Source organism: Peromyscus maniculatus, chromosome 10 (genome assembly GCF_049852395.1).
Source record: "Peromyscus maniculatus bairdii isolate BWxNUB_F1_BW_parent chromosome 10, HU_Pman_BW_mat_3.1, whole genome shotgun sequence".
In the NCBI taxonomy this organism is placed as follows: Eukaryota; Metazoa; Chordata; class Mammalia; order Rodentia; family Cricetidae; genus Peromyscus; species Peromyscus maniculatus.
Genome location: NC_134861.1, coordinates 69,305,429 through 69,324,481, shown reverse-complemented (window position 1 = coordinate 69,324,481; position 19,053 = coordinate 69,305,429). Strand labels below are relative to the sequence as shown.

Sequence of the window (19,053 nt, the reverse complement as noted above, 5' to 3'; positions counted from 1 at the left end):
CTCCTTAATTTTATTTGTTTATGTGCAGGCACATGTGCTTGAGTGGGTTTATGTGCTCCACGTGGGTGCAGGAGTCCGTGGAGGTCAGCAGAAGGCATCAGATGCCTGGAACTGGGAGTTGTAGATGATTGTGAGCTGCTGTGTGGGTGCTGGGAACTGAACCTGGGTCCTCTGCATGAGCAATGGGTGCTCATAACCAGTGATGCAGCTCTCCAATGTGCCTTCTTGATCTCACCCTTTTCCCTTGCGCTTGACTTGAGCTTCTGCTTCCTTTGTCATGTCCCAAGAAGCATAAGCTGTTCCATCCCTATGTGCATGTATGCAGTACACACTACATATAGTGTAGGTAGGTGGTAGGTTGTACTTTTCAGTCTGCTTGTGTGTGCTTTCTATGTCCATCAATGATAAAATGGCCCAAATAACACATTTCTAACACATTTCTCAGAACGTGTCCTCATGGTTAGAAGATCCATGACTGTAGGTGTAAAAATATAAACAGGATAGTCCAGTGAACCCACCCACACCTGTCACTCAGCTTCGACCACATGGCCTTATCACCTCCTGTACCTTTCCTTGCTTCACCAACCTTAGGAATCCTCTGATTTGTATGCATTTCAGTAGAAACAGTTAGAAGATGTTAAGCTCTGAAGGAGACGTAAGATTGGGGTGGCGGCGGTGGGGAAATAGGATGGAGTATGCGAGGTATGAGAGATGCTGAAGGATGTTGAGCTTATGATGCGATGGACTGAGAAGGAGAGATGCTTAGATCATAGAGGCACAGAGGATTGTGAGCGGCAGCCGATGGGAAGGGAGTCCTTGACTGCTGGTATAAATTTTATTTTTTCCTATTTAGCTAGAGAGAGGTAAAGGGGATGCTCAAGAAAAGTTGGAAATAGTCATTGTAGAGTGAGGAGCAATTGCACTCTATGATGTTGGGATGCAGTCCCTCCCTCCCTCCCTCCCTCCCTCCCTCCCTCCCTCCCTCCCTCCCTCCCTCCCTTCCTCCCTCTCTCTCTCTCTCTCTCTCTCTCTCTCTTTCTCTCTCTCTGGCAGAGTTTCTCTGTGTAGCCCCAGTTGTCCTGGAACTTGCTTTATAGACCAGGCTGGCCTTGAACTCAGCAATCCATCTGCCTCTGCCTCCTGAGTGCTGGGACTAAAGGCTTGTGTCACCACACCCAGCTTGAATGCAGTATGTTCATAAGGCCTCCAGAACTGGGTGGATTTGGGTGAATCTGGTCAGTGTGGTTGTTGGACCTTTCTTTCCCCCAGTACTGCATGTTCGTCTGAGTGTACATTCTGAAGAAGATGGAGAATTTGGTTCACAATGGGTTCCTACTTTGCTGGGTGGGAAGTTCAATGGGTAGAGTATAATAACCCTTCCATCTGTGCGAGTGGATACTATGTCACCTCTGGGTCTCTCTGTTCTCTGTAGAAATCTTCATCCTCACTTCCAGGCTCCATTTCCACAAATGGCAAAATTGGTGCTAAGACAGGCAAGACTTATCTAGCAAAAATCATGTATTAACGTCTCTATGTTGTCTTTTTTTTTTTTAGAAGCAAAGAACTAATAAGATCTTGTTTTAACTGCTGTGTTTCATATCTTACATCTGTCCTGATCTCCTGATCTCCCTGTCCTATGTTCTAATTTTTTTTTTGAAAAGAAGATAGATGTAGGTCTATTTAATACCCACCATTTACATTAATTTGTGATTTAGAAGTAACTTTATTAAAAATGTTAGTAGTTTTTTTTGTTGTTGTTTTATTTTGTTTTGTCTGTATGGTGAAATCCTGCCATAATTTGATCTGGTATTTCAAAAGTTCATCTGTAGACCGAAGCCATGTCGTTGTGGAGACAATGGCTCTTTCACTCATAACCCTGAAGAAAATGTACTGAAAGTGGCTTGTGCTTGAGCATTGAGTCCCCTCTCAGATGGAGGTAAAGGAGTCGAGAAAGAGAGAGAGAGAGAGAGAGAGAGAGAGAGAGAGAGAGAGAGAGAGAGAGAGAGAGAGAGAGATCACATGGAAAACAAGAATGGGGAGTATGAACCTGCCATTCTTCTACTCAGTTGGCTCAGTGTAGATGTAACCAACCATCTTATTAAATAAGAAATATAGAACCAATGTAAAAGAGAAAGCCAAGAGGTCAGAGCTCAGAGCTAAAATCTCACCCTTCCTCCTGCAGTGGTCCTAGCTCTCCGAAAGAGAGCTACTTCCTGTGTGTATGTCTTTTCATAGTCTTTTTGTTCTGCCTTCTCATTGGTTGTAAACCCAAACACGTGACTGCCTCATCACTGTCTGTATGTACAGCCCCCCAGGTCTTAAAGGCGTATGTCTCCAATGCTGGCTGTATCCCTGAACACACAGAGATCTATGGGATTAAAGGTGTGCGCCACCACCGCCACCCTCTTTCTATGGCTCTAATAGCTCTGACTCCCGGGCAACTTTATTTTTTATTTTATTTTATTTTTGGTTTTTTCAAGACAGGGTTTCTCTGTGTAGCTTTGTGCCGTTCCTGGAACTCGCTTTGGAGACCAGGATGGCCTCGAACTCACAGAGATACGCCTCCTTCTGCCTCCCGAGTGCTAGGATTAAAGGTGTGCGCCACACTGCCTGGTTCCGGGCAACTTTATTTATTAACATACAATCAAAATCACATTTCAGTACAATTAGAATACCACCACAGCTCGGGTTCGAGTTTTCTATTTAAAGTGTGCTTTGGGGCAAGCGACGATTTTGACTGGTTCTCGGTCTGCTTCATGGTCATGTCTTCCTGGAGGAGGAGACGATAATTGTATGAGTTAAGAGCATACAGCAGTAGGGGGCTAAAGAGATAGCCTAATGGTTACTACGAGTACTTGTTGCTCTTGTAGAGGACCTGGGTTGGGCCCAGCACCAACATGGTTGCTCACAACCACCTTTAACTCCAGTCCTAGGGGATCTGACTCTGTCTTCTGGTACCAGGCACACACAGAGTGCGCTTGCACACATGCAGGCAAAACATTCATACACATAAAAAATAAAGGAACATACAGTGTTAGAAATCGTTTAGGATGTATTGTTATTTATTTAAGCATATGTGTATGTGTGTGTCTATCTGTATATGTGTGTGCAGATGTCTATGGAATCCAGCAGAGGGCCTCAGATCCCCTGGAGCTGGAGTTACAGGTGCTTGTGAGCCACCTGACTTAGGTGTGGGATCCCAAACTCAGATCCTCTACAAGAGCAGTACCCACTCTTCATTAATGAACCATCCCTCCGGGGCCCAGTAGCATTACTTTTTAAGAATGAAACACTCAGCTTTCTGGTCTCTGTTTCCCAAATGCTTGTGTCCCTGTGAGCTCCGGGTCCTCCATGACAGCCTGAGAAGTAGAAGGCTGCAGATGGCGAGGGAACAGCATCAGACCAGTTAAGTGCAGATCAGAGGCATTCAAGCATGTGTTCTAACAGTTAATATAGCCTTTATATTATCCCAAGTATTATAAGTAATGTAGAAAAGAAAGACACACGGGAGGATGTGCGTAGGTTATAAGCAACCACTATACCACTGGTTCTCAACCTGTGGGTCGCAACCCCTTCCTCAGGGGTCCCATATCTGGTGTTTATATTACGATTCACAACAGTGGCAAAATTATAGGTATGAAGTAGCAACAAAATAATTTTATGGTTAGGGTTTCACCACAGCATGAGGAACTGTATTAAAGGGTCGCAGCATTAGTCAGGTTGAGAACCACTGACTGTACCATTTTGAAAAGGAACTGAGTAACTTTCCAGGGGGCCTGGAGCCTGCTCCCGTGGCCAATGATGATTGTACCTGACTGGAGTGAGCTTCTCTTACTTACAGCCAATCTGCTCAGATCTTAGGGAGAAATGACCATCCATCACCAGCGGCTGGCTCCAGGTAGGGGGCCTTCATCGTTGTTTTGATAGATAGGCTCTGACAACATTTGGATAAGATTGAGCCTGACTCCTCAGTTCAGCCTTTGGAAATTTATCAGAATGCCTTCCAGGTCCAGCTAGTCTAACAATGACTGTACCAATGGAAGGCCCATCGTGTAGTTGCTCAGTCCACAGGGCTGGATGTCTCAGCCTGACTTTAGTATATGCTAGCATCCCAAGGAAGTAGGCTCTAATGCCAGTGAAGAAAAAGAGCAAGCAGGCAAAGAGAGCAAGCTTCCTTCTTTCATGTCCTTTGTACAGGCTGCCGGGAGAAGGGGTGGACCAGGTTAAAGGTGGATTTTCCCACCTCAAAAGATCCAGATTCCAAGTGGGTTTTCCTACTGCAAATGACTTAGTTAAGAAAGAAGTCCCTCACAGGTGTATCCACGCTCTTGGGTTTTGAATTAATTCTAGACGTAGACAACTAAGAAGAGTCATCACCAATAGTTCTTAGTTGTTAGACGCTTCATGAGGATAAACTGTACAGTCCCTGGCACAGAGGTCTCAGGAGATGATGATACACTTGCCATGCTGGCCTATCACCAGGCTTAGCAATCTGATGCCTCTGACAGCTGTCAGGTGTTACATTGGATCCTTTCATTATCTGCAACCCTCTCTGGGCATAGTGCCTTCTCAGTAAGACCTTCCCTGATGACTCTACAAGATACAGTTATGCAGCTTTAACAGCTCTCATGCCCCTCAGCCACAGCATCCCCATCATCCCCAGCCCATCTCATGGCTCTTTTTTCTTCATTATACTCATCATCTCCAAGTGGATTGTCTTATTGCTTCATGGTCCAGGCTATCTTCATGTACGAAAATGGGAACTCCATGAGAGGCATGTAAGCCTGTTCCGTCACCGTGCTCATGAATGCTTGGCCCTCGAGACGAGTGCCTGGCTCAACAGATGTGTGGCGTAACCTTATCAGAATAAAGAAATTGACTTTGAAAGTGGTCCTATCTTCTAGGCACTCTGTTTCTGAAAGTTGCTGCAGCTGTCATGAATGTTTTATTCAGAAGATCACGTTCTCATTTACGTATCTATCTCAGATATCATCTAACGGGAGGCGCCTGAAACCACACAGTGCAGGGCTAGGGCAACATATACGTTGGGTGAGAAGTACCGTGATGGCATGCATTGCTAGCAAGTCTCCTGGCTGAGTTTTAGCATTGCATATCCTCCCCCCTCATATGTTGTCGACAAGGGATGCTGGTGTCGGGAGTGGACCAGGGCACACCCCCTTATCTCCTCGTCTATTTTCATCTCACAAAACTTTCCTTATGTTTTCTTGTAGGGCACCAATGCCTCTGCTCTGGAAAAAGACATTGGTCCAGAGCAGTTTCCGATTAATGAACACTACTTCGGGTTGGTCAATGTAAGTATCTATTGTTTCCACTGTTTTAGAGTATTTGAGGTAACTCTGCTGACTTTTTTTGTTTTTGCTTTGTGAGACAAAAATCTAGCAATGTAGCTCTGTTGGTCCCCAACTCCTTGTGTTGACCGGGCTGGCCTTGAACTTTCAGCGATCCTCTTGCCTCTGCCTGAGCACTGGGATTACAAGCTTATGTACCACGCCCACTCTCTGCAGCCATCATCATCATTATTCATTTTTAAATAACTGTGCTTTAGTGAGTAGTAGAGGCAAGTACTAGAGAGGGGTATTTTAATCTACTACTTAAAATGTACTAATCGTCCCCAGCAAAGGACTTAATTACTACATTATTGATTGAATCCACAACCCCTTTCCTGCATGCCCTGAGGGGTTCCCTTTTTTACATGTTGCTTTCGCAGTGGTTTCATTAGCATTCATGGGCAAACCTGCTTGGGTTTGTCCTCTGTTTCTCACAGTATGAACTTTTCAGTCTTTGTTTTGGCATGGGCCAATGCAACTTGACCTGTATTTGGCTAATAATATAGCTTATATTAGAGCTATAGAATAATACAATTAGGATCTCCACTTGAGGTAGAGGTGAGCTGTCAGTCAAAGACCAAGAGTCCCTTATCCCAGAATTACTTGTTGTCCCCGTTGTCATCTGACAAAAACGTTTCCTAGGAGATGCAACACACACATCTCCTCACCCAGAATGGGGAGCTCACAACAGACCAAACTACAGATACCATCCAAGTCCAGTGTGGTGAACCAATGAGTTTTATCAGGGTTACTTACAAGAATATAGGTGAAAGGTTACTTAGAGGAGCAGAAATGAGTCAAAGACAGCTGCATCACCAAGGCCCACCCCAGCATGGGTGACAGACAGTTCACTAAAGTTGGGAAAACTGGAGCACACGGCACAGCCTGTAGGCCGTCCAGCAGGGTGGACAGTGTCCTTTCCAGGTGACTGGTCTGAACCTCCTCCAGGCAGCCTGGCTGGTTTCTGCTCCTTCCAGGCAGCCGTCTAGTCTCAGAGTCCTCTTTTCAGCTTTTGTTCTTCTGAGAGTCTCCTGTGTTGTTTAGGTCTACTCACTCCAGCAGGGCGGGGGCCCAGTGGATCCAGTCAGTTTCAGGGACTTCCTGAAACTATTTTGAGTTGGTTACTTTCCTACCTAAGGAGCTCCCCTGTAGGATGTGGTGTTTCAGTCTTGGAGGAAACTGTTTCACAACACCGTTTCCTTTGTGCTGGGCAGGAGCCCCCTAGTACCTGGCTCTACCTATGCTGTGCTTCCTTGGTAAGGTGGTGAGTCGGGTGTTAAGGTGGTATTGCCCAGATGTTAAGGTGGTATTGCCCATCACCCCTGTGGGCTTTATACTTCTCTGTACCCTCTTTACAGAATAGAAGTTTTAAGTGATAAGGGTGTTAGCTCACAGACACATGGATTTCTGGAGCGCTGCTCTGCCAGTCTGCCAGTTTCCTCCTGTGAAGTGTGCTTGGAGACGCTGGACACATTCTTTGCAAGTAAATGCTGCCTTGGATATAAAGGAAAGAACTATATTTTTATTCTCCATGTACTGTTAATTTGTGGTGTGAACTGTGGCAAGGAACGTGGCCTTTCTGGCCCTCCATTTCCACGTTAATAGTGGTTACAGTCGTTTCTCCCTCTTGAGCCACAGTGAAGGGTGGACGAGAGCCCCTATGTGAGGCTCTGGTGGAGGCTTGGGCATGTTGTAGACACTTGGAAAATACCCCTTTTATTCCCCCAGAGTTGATCACTAGTTTAGGCCAGTCGTGACTGAAGAGTGTCTGGGTAAAAGACACCGAGAAGCAGAGTGAAGCCTGGGCAGAGGAAGGTGTAAGCACAGCCCTGGGAATACAGGGTGTCATATTGGCCAAACCCAGTCTTCTAATTTTAATACAGTTTGTTTTAGCCACTGCGCAGGGGCCTCCACTGAACTCTCTGAAGAAAGTTATTTAATCCATGGGAATGTTTCCCAAGGAAAATACAAATGCAGACAGTGGAGAATTATGGCTATTGCCTAGATAGTAGAAGAATTACAAAAGCTGCATCTATTAATAGCTTCATTTATATTCCTTGACTGGTAATTTATGGAGGTGCCAGCCCCTGTGTGAAGGGGTTTGTCACCCATTATATGGTTGTGTCAGGGAATGTTAAAATACATAGGAACCGAAGATGTATGCACCAAGAAGCCATTCAGAGAAGGTGCCCACGCTCCCTTTGACCTTCGAAGTCTGGGCTATGAATCTTGTTATTTCTCTGGAATTGCTTCCTGCTCATTTGCTGAGTGGGAATAGTGGTAAAGTACAGGTCTCAGCTGGGTCCTCCCACGGAGTTAGGTTTCCAGCCACTTAGGAACCAGTGAGATAACGACTTTGCCTCTGCAGTCCAAATCTCAGTGTCTGTGACCTGGAGAGGGGTAGACGTCTGCCGTGTGGGCCCTAATCTGATTATAGGGGGACCAGGAACTTGTGCGATACTGTACTGGGACAATTGCCACCTTGGAAGAAACACGAGGCAGGGTAATTTAGAAGGTAAGAGCTAGGAAGACGGGAGGGTGGCCTACGGAGACACTTTTTGCTCTACTGCATTGGAGCAAGTGAGACTTTGCACCCGGGGGCAGCGGCCACTGCAATCCGACAAAGGAAAACAAGCTCCGTTCCCTAAAGGTTTCTGTTGGGCAGGTGGCTCTTAACTCCTTAAATAATCCTTCCCACCACTGTATGTGTGTGTGTGTGTGTGCTGTACATGTACATGTGTACATATATGCATATGTATACACATATCACACACACACACACACACACACACACACACACACACACACACACATCTCCCATTGAGCTACATCCCCAGTCCTCTCAGGTTTTTTTTTTTTTTTAAATTTTCATAGACATAGAAGGTTTTTTTTTTTTTTTTTTTTTGAGACAGGATCTCCCTCTATAGCTCAAGCTGGCCTCAAACTCATTGTGTAGTACGGGCTGGCTTCCGACCTGCAATGATCCACTTGCCTCAGCTTCCCAAGAGCTGTTTCATGAACGCGCATCACTGTGTCTGCTGCCACGGGAGCTTTTTTTTACAGCTTTGTGCCTCGGCTTTACCAGCTGCTTTTCTGAGTACCCATGCTAGCTTTTTTTTTTTTTTGTCTCCTTTTCTTTTGTCTTTTTTCAAGACAGGGTTTTGCTGTGTAAAAGTCCTGGCTGTCCAGGAACTTGCTGTGTAGACCAGACTGGCCTTGCAGAGACCTGCCTGGCTCTGCCTCCCCAGTGCTGGGATCAAAGGCATGCACCCCCACCGTCCAGCTTCTTTCCTAAGTACCTGATCTCATTAGATTCCTAGTCAGAGTGCTTATTAAAAGTCAGACTTTGATGGATCAGAAAAGCACTAGAACTGGTAGTCGCATCTGTGGGGGATGCATTCCAGGACCCCCAATGCATACCTAAAACTGGATAGTACCAAACTCTATATAGACTATGTTTTCCCTATATGTATATACTGGTGATTAAGTTTAGTTTATATGCTAGGCACAAGAGATTAAATAATGTTCTAATAAAATAGAACAGTTACGGTAAGTCATCAGTATTAGTTTGTCTCTTAATACTAGGTTGGGGCCATAGTTGAGTAATACAAAGGTTACATGTGAGGCCCAAGTGGCTACTAAGTGACTGGTGGGCGGGTACCACATACATTGTGGCTACACTAGATGATTGACATCCCGGGCAGGATGATGCAGGATGGTGTGAGATCCCATCACACTGCTCAGAACGGGACACAATAGAATAGAGATGATTTATTTCTGCCATTTTCTATGTAATGTTCACAGACAGTGCTTGACTCCCCATAACTGAAAGCATGGCGACCAAACCTGCAGCTGCGGGGAGGGGGTGACTTTGTACCGCAGTGGTTCTCAGCCTGAGTCGCCACCCCTCTGGGGGTCGAACAACCCTTTCCCAGGGGTCGCCCAAGACCATCGGAAAGCACAGAGTCGTAACAGTAGCAAACTTACACTTATGAAGTAGCAACGAAAATAGTTTCATGGTTGGGGGGGGGGGTCACCACAACGTGAGGAACCGTATTAGAGGGTCGCAGTGTTAGGAAGGTTGAGAACCACTGCTCTACCTTTTTGTTCCGATCCCTGCTGATCAGATCCACTGTTCTCAAAGTTGGCGTGCTGGGCTCTGATACGGGAGCGTAGGGACTGGCAGGTCCCTGGATCCTGGTATCTATCGCCCTCCCCTCCCCTGCTCGGAGGAGGCTCATCCCCGGACAGTGACTGCAGCCAACCCTCTTGTGCTCTGGCAGTTTGGAAACACGTGCTACTGCAACTCCGTGCTCCAGGCGTTGTACTTTTGCCGGCCGTTCCGGGAGAATGTGTTGGCATACAAGGCCCAGCAAAAAAAGAAGGAAAACCTGTTGACGTGCCTGGCCGACCTTTTCCACAGCATCGCCACGCAGAAGAAGAAGGTTGGCGTCATCCCACCAAAGAAGTTCATTTCGAGGCTGAGGAAGGAGAACGGTGAGTGATGTGGCCGTCGTGGGGTTCAGGCTCCGGAGGAAGGAAAAAGCCGCGGTTCTGGGTAGCCCTCCAAATGGGAAAGCTTGTTCTAGTTCTCGAAAGGGAAAGTGAGGATGGATAACCATAGTGCTTTCAGGGCCTGGGGAGGTGGCTCAGTGGTTAGGAGCGAGCGCTTTCCAAGTGCATGCTCCGCTTTCAGAGGGCTTGGGTTTGGTTCCCAGGGCCCATGCTGGGTGGCTCACAGCCACCTGTAACTCCAGTGCCAGGGGAACAGATACCCTACATATTACATACACTTACATAGACACCCCCCCCCAACACACATGCACACATAAATAACAGTGGGAAAAAATCTGAAAGAGAGAGAGAAAACGCAAGAGCAGGTGTTGAACTTTAATCCTAACACCCAGGAGACAGAAAGAGGCAGCTAACCATGAGTTCCAGGCCACCTAGAACTACATGATTAGGGCCTGTTGCAAAAAAAAAAAAAAAGAATTAAAATTAATTAATTAATTAAATTAAAAAAGGGAGAGGAGAAAGAAAAGAAAGACAGGGTCTCTCTTTATAGCCCTAGCTGTCCTGGAACTCATTTTGTAGACTAGGCTGGCCTTGAACTCACAGAGATCCTCCTGCCTCTGCCTCCTTAGTGCTGGGACTAAAGGCCTGCACCACCAGCCATGAGAAGACATTTCTTCTTTTCCCATTTTACAAGAAACAGGAAACATAATAGAAATTTAAAAATTGAGATTTGACATCCCATTTAGAACGATTTCTTTCTCCCTTCCTTTTTTTTTTTTCTTTTTCTTTTTTAGCATGCTGCATTCTGGAAAGGATCATTGTAAGACAGAAAAAAAAAATGACCAAGGCAGATTTTTGAGCACTACACTCCTAGGGTTAAATATGTTGATGTAATCACTGAGCAGAGCAGTACTGTTTTATGAACGATGATTAAAGCAAGCACACACAGGTTACCTAATCAGTGGCTCTGGTGTGTTAAAAATAACATGAGTGTTAGAGGCTGAATGACATGTGCCCCTGTAGGCTCCTGTGTGTTCAGTCTGGGGTTGCTGATTCTCGGCTGATGGTATTATTTGGGGAGGTCATAGAAACTTTAGGAGCTGGGACTTAGCTATGAAGCAGATCACAGGGGTGTGCCTTTAAAGGTGACACCTGGTTCCTAGTCCCCTCGTTCTGTGCTTCTTGTACACTGTGAAGGAGCCGGCTTCTGCCATGCTCCGTTGCTGGGGTGATGGATGCTCTGCCCATTGTCTGGGGCTGAGCAACCAAGGGCAGAGCCCTCTGAAACTGTGAGACCAGATAAACCCATCCTTCTTTGAGTGTACTTGGTTAGGAGTTTGTCCCAGTCATGAGCTGAGTCATACGAAAGTCGGTAATGAGGTTCCCAAGCTCTTGTTTTTGGAAGGGAAGTGGTGATTGAAATATGTTTCGTATTCCGGAAGTTTTGCGTTGTTAATTTTTCTGACTATGGGACTATTTGATGTGGGAACTTGTATCCGCCCCAGAGGTCACCTTACTCCAGTACACTTACACAGTTAGCCCTGTGTTTGTCTTATAAAGTCTTGTTAAATGTGATAGCTATCTTTAGAAGTTGTAATATTTTATGTATGCTAAAATAAAAGTGACCTGACTAGAGAAGGAAGCCAACCCTCCCAGTGTAGTTGGGAGCGTGACTAGTACTAGGGGCTTCCAGCTGCTTGCTTGTCCTGAGAGCAGGGGCAGCAGTAGGTTTGGGGTGTTGGAGCTGGTTCACAGAGGCTCTATTCACGTATGCTCCACATTCCTCTTTCATCTTTCATATAAGATTCTTTCAGGCTGGTCTTAGGTTTAATATGACTCTCAGGAAGAGAATCTAGTTGCTATAGCAAAAATGACTCCATGGCTAATTAGTCACTGGTGGTCACGTCATATTAAGAATGGATATTCAGGGATAAATATCAGTAGATAAAGTCCTTGTCAAGCAAAAGAGAGGACTAGATTTCAGATCCCCAGCACTCACATGAAGAGCTGGGCAGGTGTGGTAGGCAGCCTGTAATCCCAATAGATGGGAGGTGGAGGGTGGAGACAGCGGATGGCTAGAGCAAGCTGGCTAGCTGGTCCAGCCAAATGAGTGAGTGCCAGAGTTAGCCACAGAGACCTTTTCCTAATAAAGTGGAGCGTGACTGAGGAGGACACTGGTGTCAGCCTCCTCCCGCTTCATACTCACGCACACACGAGTGTGCACCTGCTCACATGCGTGCCCCCATCCCCCAGCATGCATACACACAAAAACCAAATGGATGTTTTATCAGGGTTTTTGTCTAGTAATTTTGGTTCTTTTCTAGAATAATTAAACGTTAGTTCACTATTATAGGGGACTGTAAGGAGATATTAGTGTTTGGTGGGTGGTAGGAAATAGAAAGGAATGAGTCTTTGGAAAGTCACTCATCGTAATTGTATAGTAGAGATGAAATGTATTTAATGCCACCCCTGTCCACTCTCGATCTAAATACTGGAGCGTGGCTTGGAGAGTTAAACCCTGTCTGTCCACTCCAGGATGCAGAGTGTGAAATCATGGCCTTCTCCTTTCCAGATCTCTTTGACAACTACATGCAGCAGGATGCTCACGAATTTTTAAATTATTTGCTAAACACTATTGCGGACATCCTGCAGGAAGAGAAGAAACAGGAAAAACAAAACGGGAAATTAAAAAATGGCAACATGAATGAACCTGCAGAGAATAATAAACCAGAACTCACCTGGGTCCATGAGATCTTTCAGGGAACACTCACCAATGAAACCCGATGCTTGAACTGTGAAACCGTGAGTCCTGGGGGGCAAGGGCGGGGGGGGGGGGGCGGGGTGATGATGATGTTCGTCTTTCTCGTATATGTGTGTTGAGATATCACACACTTACATGTGGGCCATCCTGTCTAGCATGCCTCTGAAACTGAAGTACAAACTTTTGGAAGTATGGGCTCATCATGATGTCATCTCAGGTGGGAGGATTGGAGTGAGGAGGACAGTGTCCTTAGATGTTGGGTTATTTTACTCCATGAACAGATTTTAGGGCTGGACATTGAAGTATTGAACTAGACTATGACCCACTTAGTAAGGTTCTCATCACGAAGAGGTCAGGGGTGACGTAGGGACCATTGACCTGACTTCTGGGAGTCTGCTGTGGTACAGCTGGAGGCACAGGATGATTGACTCCGGCTGTACCCAGTCAACTGGCCAGGTGAGAGGCCTGTCACAGGGTTTTTTGGGAGTTGGGTATCATGTGTGCTTGGCTGCATCTGACACATGGAAGGCCCTTAAAGTTAGCTGGATTTAAGGACATCCTTACTAGAGAGTGACTCAGAGTGACATATTTACTTCTTATATTTAACTTTAAGAGTGCCTTCATTTTTTTTTGCGAGGGGAGATCCCAGCTGCCTGAGTTTCCAGGCTGGCCCTGATTCTCACAGAGTTTTCCAACCTTGCCATTGAATTGTTTCTTCTCTGTCTTTGCTGTCCTCATCTGTAAAACGGGGATGATGCGCACACATTATCCCATTCGTGTCTGGGGAGGATTTGGTGATGTCTGTTAAACGCCAGGCCGACTTGACACACGGCAGAGTATGTAATGAATGTCCTCTGTCCTTTATTCTAACTGCTAACCCCACAGAAAGTCTGTGGCTCTTTAGAGCCCCCAGAGTTTCTTGATTTGGACAGATCTGCCTGAATATGCACTTTTCTGGGGAGGAGAGATAAGTGGCTTTTAACAGAATCCGCTAAGGGCCCCTCGTCATGGTCTGCCCAGCTGCTGTTAACGGTGCTATCCATCATGGGTGATTTAAACCAGGGCTTTACTTTTTCCACTTGTAACCTCTTTTAGCCCAAGCAATTTTTATGTGACTGGTTTATAAAGTAGGCATATAAACTAAACATTTATAATAATCATAAATTTATTTTACAACAGTTCTTTGGGGGCCATATACTTTTACCGTTTATTAAAGGTGAAAGCATATTTGCATTCTAATGAGATGGATTTACTTGTTCATTTTTCACACAAAGAATTTGGTAGTGGCTGACTCTGTGATGCTGTGGGATTCAGAACGTCTTCAGTGTTTTTCAGAGGTGATCAATATTTTGATTTTATAATCAGCAGTGCAGAGAACACTGCTTCACATAATACAAAGGAAAAGAAATATGTTTAGGACCATTTCATATCGTGTTGGAAATTCTATCCTAATCCTAAGAAAAAATTATTTTGTCAATTTTTTATTTTTGCTTTTGAAAGCTATGTATATATTTTTTATGTGTATGTTGTATATGCCTGTATGAGTTTATGTGTACCACATTCATGTAGATGCCCTTGGAGGACAGAATGGGGTGTTGGAGCCTCAGGTACTGGAGTTATCAGTGGTTGTGAGCTGCCCTGTGTAGGTGTTGGGACACAAATCCAGGTCCTGGACAAGAGCAGTGTTGTGTTCAGAACACACACCATTCATAGCCACCGAGCCACCTCTCCAGTCCCCAATTAACAATATTTAAAAGAAGCTCAAGTCAGCAACTTTAAAAAAAAAAGTTTGATTTTTAAAATCAAACATTCTAACACAATCCAAACATATACTAATTTAATACTTACATGCTGAGGAATGGTTGCAGAAAAGTGAAAAAAAAAACAAACCTTTGTTTTCTATAATTCAACCACTGTGTTTATGAGAGCAGAGACTTTGTGCAGTACAAACACTGCCGTTGGTAAAATGCAGTAGTCTCAGATCTGAGACCACATGTTTTGGGCAGTGTTCATTGGCAGCGGTGAGGTGGCCTGCACAGTGCTAAATGAGCATGCTGTTTGTTCAGGACCCAAACTGCAGTGGAATCTCAGGGCAACATAGGCGAGGGCCATCAGAAACACCTCAGGTTCACTGTGTGTTTGATTTTGCTTAATTCTGGCCCATTGTATGTTCAGAAACTTTTCATTGCTATATTTTCTGCAGCTCTCACATTTAGTTAGGTGAACTCATGTGGGCTCACCATCCACAGTTTAAGAATCGAGCCCCCGAATAGTAAAGGTTTACTCCTCACAGTTCTGGAGGCAGGAGGACTGAGGTCAGGAGGCCAGCTGGATTGGGTTCTGATGTGGGTGTGTGTGTTGGAGGGGTCAGTGCGTGTGAGTGCACATGCATGTGGAAGCCTAAACAATGTTAGAATCACCTTCCATTTCGTTTCCACCTCATTCCTTCAGGAAGGGTCTCTTAGTCAAACCCAGAGCTCACTGATCCAGCTCATCTCTGGAACCAGCTTGCTTTGGGGATCCCCTTTCTCTTGTTTTCAAGTGGGTTACCATGACCACTCAGCCTTTCAGTGGGTTCTGGGAATCCCAGTTCCGAGTCCTCCTGCTTACACAGCAAGTGAATAACCACTGAACCATCTTCCCAGGGCAAAAGTTGGTTAATTTACGATCCATATAGCAGCATGTGTGTTAATCTATAATTTATCCCCCACCCTCCTTCCTCTATTGTGATTAATTTGTTTTGAGAAATCAGGTTGTTTGTCCTGTAGTATTTCCTACATTTTGAAAACATCTTTGTGGTGTTATTTACCTAATTGAAAAACTTTAAATTACATTTGTGTGTGCGTGTGCGTGTGCGTGTGCGTGTGTGTGTGTGTGTGTGTGTGTGTGTGTGTGTGTGTGTGCATGCAGGTGCCAAGGTGGTGGTGGGAGGTCAGAGGACAGCTTTCAGATGTCAGTCATCTCCTTCTACCATGGGGGTCATCAGGTTTGGTAGCAAAAGCCTTTACTACATCCCTCTCCCAAGCCATCTCGCTGGCTCCTCATTTACCTAACTTTTACAATAAAATGCCAGCAATTACCTAGGAGATCTGTTTCTGAAAAGACTTTTGCCCATGCGTACCAAAAGACTCACTTGCAAAGGAAGGCTTGGAGCAGCATTTTTTTTTTAAATCTAATTCTTTTCCCACACAATATATTTTGATCATTTCCCCCTCCCCCAACTTCTCCCAGACCATTCCCATCTCTCTATTCACCCAGCTTCATGTTCTTTCTTGCTCTCTCCTGAAACAAACAAAACTAACCAAAAACTGAAAATTGAAACAAGCAAGAAGCCAATAAGAAAAAAAAAAAAAAAGAAAAGAAAACAAAATAAAACCAAGAGGAAACAAAAAGCCCATAAAACCCCATGGGGTCCGATTTGTGTTGGCCAGCCAGCCACTCCTGGGTGTGGAACCTACGCTAGAGTGTGGCTGATATACACAGTGACACTCCGCTGGAGAAAGCTGGTATACACTCCAAAATAAAATGCTACAAAGTAGTAAAAAAACAATGGACCACACTATACACAAACAAATACTGAGTCACAAAAGCATGAGAAAAACAAACCAGAAGACTATATATATGACTTCACACACACACACACACACACACACACACACACACATTGGAGCAGCATTTTTAAAACAAAAACTTGCCCATGTCACCAACACGTAGAGTTAGAAATAGAATGTTGCCCATACCCCGTCACCCTCAGCTGCTGTGAAACTTCATTTTTCTCCTATTCTCACCGATACCTTTGAGTTCGTCCTTATTTTCTGTTTTATAGATTACCAGTACTCGCTTTGCAGTTTTTAAGAGTGTTTGTTTTTATTATTTTTAGTTATATGTAGGTGTGTGTGTCTGCATGTGGGTGCAAGTGCCCATGGAGGCCTGAGGCATCTGAGCCCGTGGAGCTGGAGTTAGAGATGGTGAGCTGCCTGACGTGGGTGCTGTGGAACCGAACTTGGGTCCTCTGAAAAAAGCAGGAGTGCCCTTCACTGAGAGCCATCTTTCCAGCCCCCCCCCCCCCCCGCCCCCACTTTGAAGTTTTAGATATAATATTTCTGCATGTTTATTCCTAGACCTGTACTTAATTCTGCACATGCTTGTGTGTGTGTGTGTGTGTGTGTGTGTGTGTGTGTGTGTGTGTGTGTGTGTGTGTGAAGTCATATATATATAGTCTTCTGGTTTGTTTTTCTCATGCTTTTGTGATTCAGTATTTGTTTGTCCATTGTTTTTTACTATTTTGTAGCATTTTATTTTGGAGTGTACCACAGCTTATTTTTCCATTCTTTGATGATATGTCTGGTGTTTGGGTTTTTTTGAGACCAACATTGCTGGAAGCCTTCTCATCCACATCTGGTGTGTGTGTGTGTGTGTGTGTGTGAACGTCTCTTTAGGGTATCCCCTCAGGCACGGAATTGCTGGTCATAGGACATGCCCTTCTTCAGGTGTACTAGGTAAAAAGTTGATGGTTTCTAACGTGATGGGAGTGAGCTTAGTAGATTTACTCAGTAGAACCCTGCTTCGTGTTCTCATAGTAACTGAGCCTGCTCGTTGTCTCTTACGTACATCTCGGATTTTGAGATAACGGTTTGTTTAACGTTTTGCCACTAGTTTTTAGTGAAATTGACTTGGACTTTTCCTTTCTCGTAGTGTGCTTGTGTGTTTTGGGAATCGGCATTATCTGCAAAATCGCTTTTCTATGGAAGAGTTTGCAATCATTCTGACGTCTCTCTCCTCTGCATGTCCGCCAGGACTTCTCTCGGCAGGATTCAGATTCCTGGTCCAGTTTGGCCTGTTTTTGTTGTTTATTTGAATGGCCACGTGGCCTTTTGTGTCTTGGTTCCTTTGGTTAGGATCCCTGGTGAGATTCACTGTATCACCGCATGACACTTCATTCTTTATCGCTGCCATGTGGTGACTTAGTGCATGAATGTCATGGTTTATTAACCTACCTTATGGTTGATGGCTATGTGGTTATTTTTACTTTGGGGCAACTGTGGACAATGCTGCCATGGATCTTATGATACATAAAATCTAGCCATAGAGTCCAAAATTCCCTATGAATTTATACTCTGTCTCGTAAAAATAGATTTATGAGATGGCAGATTATGATATGTTTATCATTGATATCATTAGAATGTGTCCAGTCCCCAAGATGTTATACCAGTTTCCACCTTTTATGAGCATTCTATTTTTCTTTGGTTTTGTTTTTTGTATTAGTGTATACATGTGTGTACACATGTGTGCGCAGCCAGGTGTGTATGGGCATGTATGGAGACCAGAGGAGGATCAGATGTCTTCCTCTATTGCATTGTGTCTTGGTTCCTGGAGACAGAGTCTCTTACTGAGCCAAGAGCTTGTTGGTTCTCCCCTAGGCTGGTGGCTAGCAAGCTGAAGTGATCACTTAGTATGGCATTGAAGGCACGCATGGCTGCCTGTGCCTGCTTCTTGTACGACCGCTAGAGTTCTGAACAGGGGTCTTCATGCTTGCGAGAAAGTGCTGTTACCCAGTGAGCCGCCTCCTCAGCATGTGTGAGAGCACTCTGAGTCCTTCAGCGCCTCCTCTAACATCACCTTTGCTGCCCAGTGGCTGGCTAAGTGTTCTTATAGCCAGAGAATGTCTTTCCGGCACACACTGCTTTGTAAGCTAAGATCCGGGATACAGTGCTTGCTCTGTGTTTCTGCCATAGAACCAGATCCAAAGGCCGAGATGAATAATCGGTTATATAACTGTGATCACAAAACCCTGTGAAGGAAGCACAGACTATTCTATGTGCTTAAGAGGCAGAAAGCAGAGCAGTGTGGCATTGTGCTGTGTGGTTGTCTCTGGGAAGCCTGCACCTCATCTGCAACCTGGCTCCTCCTCTGAGGTTGTAATTTAACACTGTGCGTAACCCGACCCTGGCAGTTTTCAGTGTGGATTTTCAGGATGACTCTGATAATAGGCTCCATCATATTTATAGCTTAAAAAAAAAAATCTACGAACAGAACAAATATTGCTCATGCTGTAGAGGTTACTACATAGCCTTATTTCCCAAAGGCCCAGACAGGAACCTGTATACAAAGATTCCACCCCAATTCTTTAATTATATGGAAGTATTTGTATAATAGTATTCTAAATGTTTATATTTTATAGTCTACAAGTGTGTCTTTCTGGAGGATAGAAACAGTCTTTTAAAAATCGATTTTGAACATTCCTACTGGGGCGAGAGAGATGTTCAGCAGCTAAGAACACCAGCTGCTCTGGCAGAAGACCCAGGTTTGGTTCCAGCACCCACATGGCTGCTCACAATCATCTGTAGCTCCAGTTCTAGGGGAATCTAACGCCCTCTTCTGTCCTCGTTTGGCACTGTATGCACACGGTATACTTACATCCATGTAGGC

At 44.9% G+C, this 19,053-nt stretch overlaps 1 protein-coding gene across 2 annotated transcripts in view; it reads left to right on the top strand.

Annotated features, from left to right (window-relative positions):
- Nucleotides 1-19,053, top strand: part of Usp46 (ubiquitin specific peptidase 46) — a 75,253-nt gene that overhangs the window by 26,815 nt on the left and 29,385 nt on the right. For both annotated transcript variants that reach the window (XM_006979704.4, XM_076546448.1), the window contains exons 2-4: nt 5,232-5,312; nt 9,632-9,845; nt 12,436-12,665. In XM_006979704.4, coding sequence (XP_006979766.1) covers nt 5,232-5,312; nt 9,632-9,845; nt 12,436-12,665 — 525 coding nt within the window. The remainder of the gene's footprint in view (nt 1-5,231; nt 5,313-9,631; nt 9,846-12,435; nt 12,666-19,053) is intronic.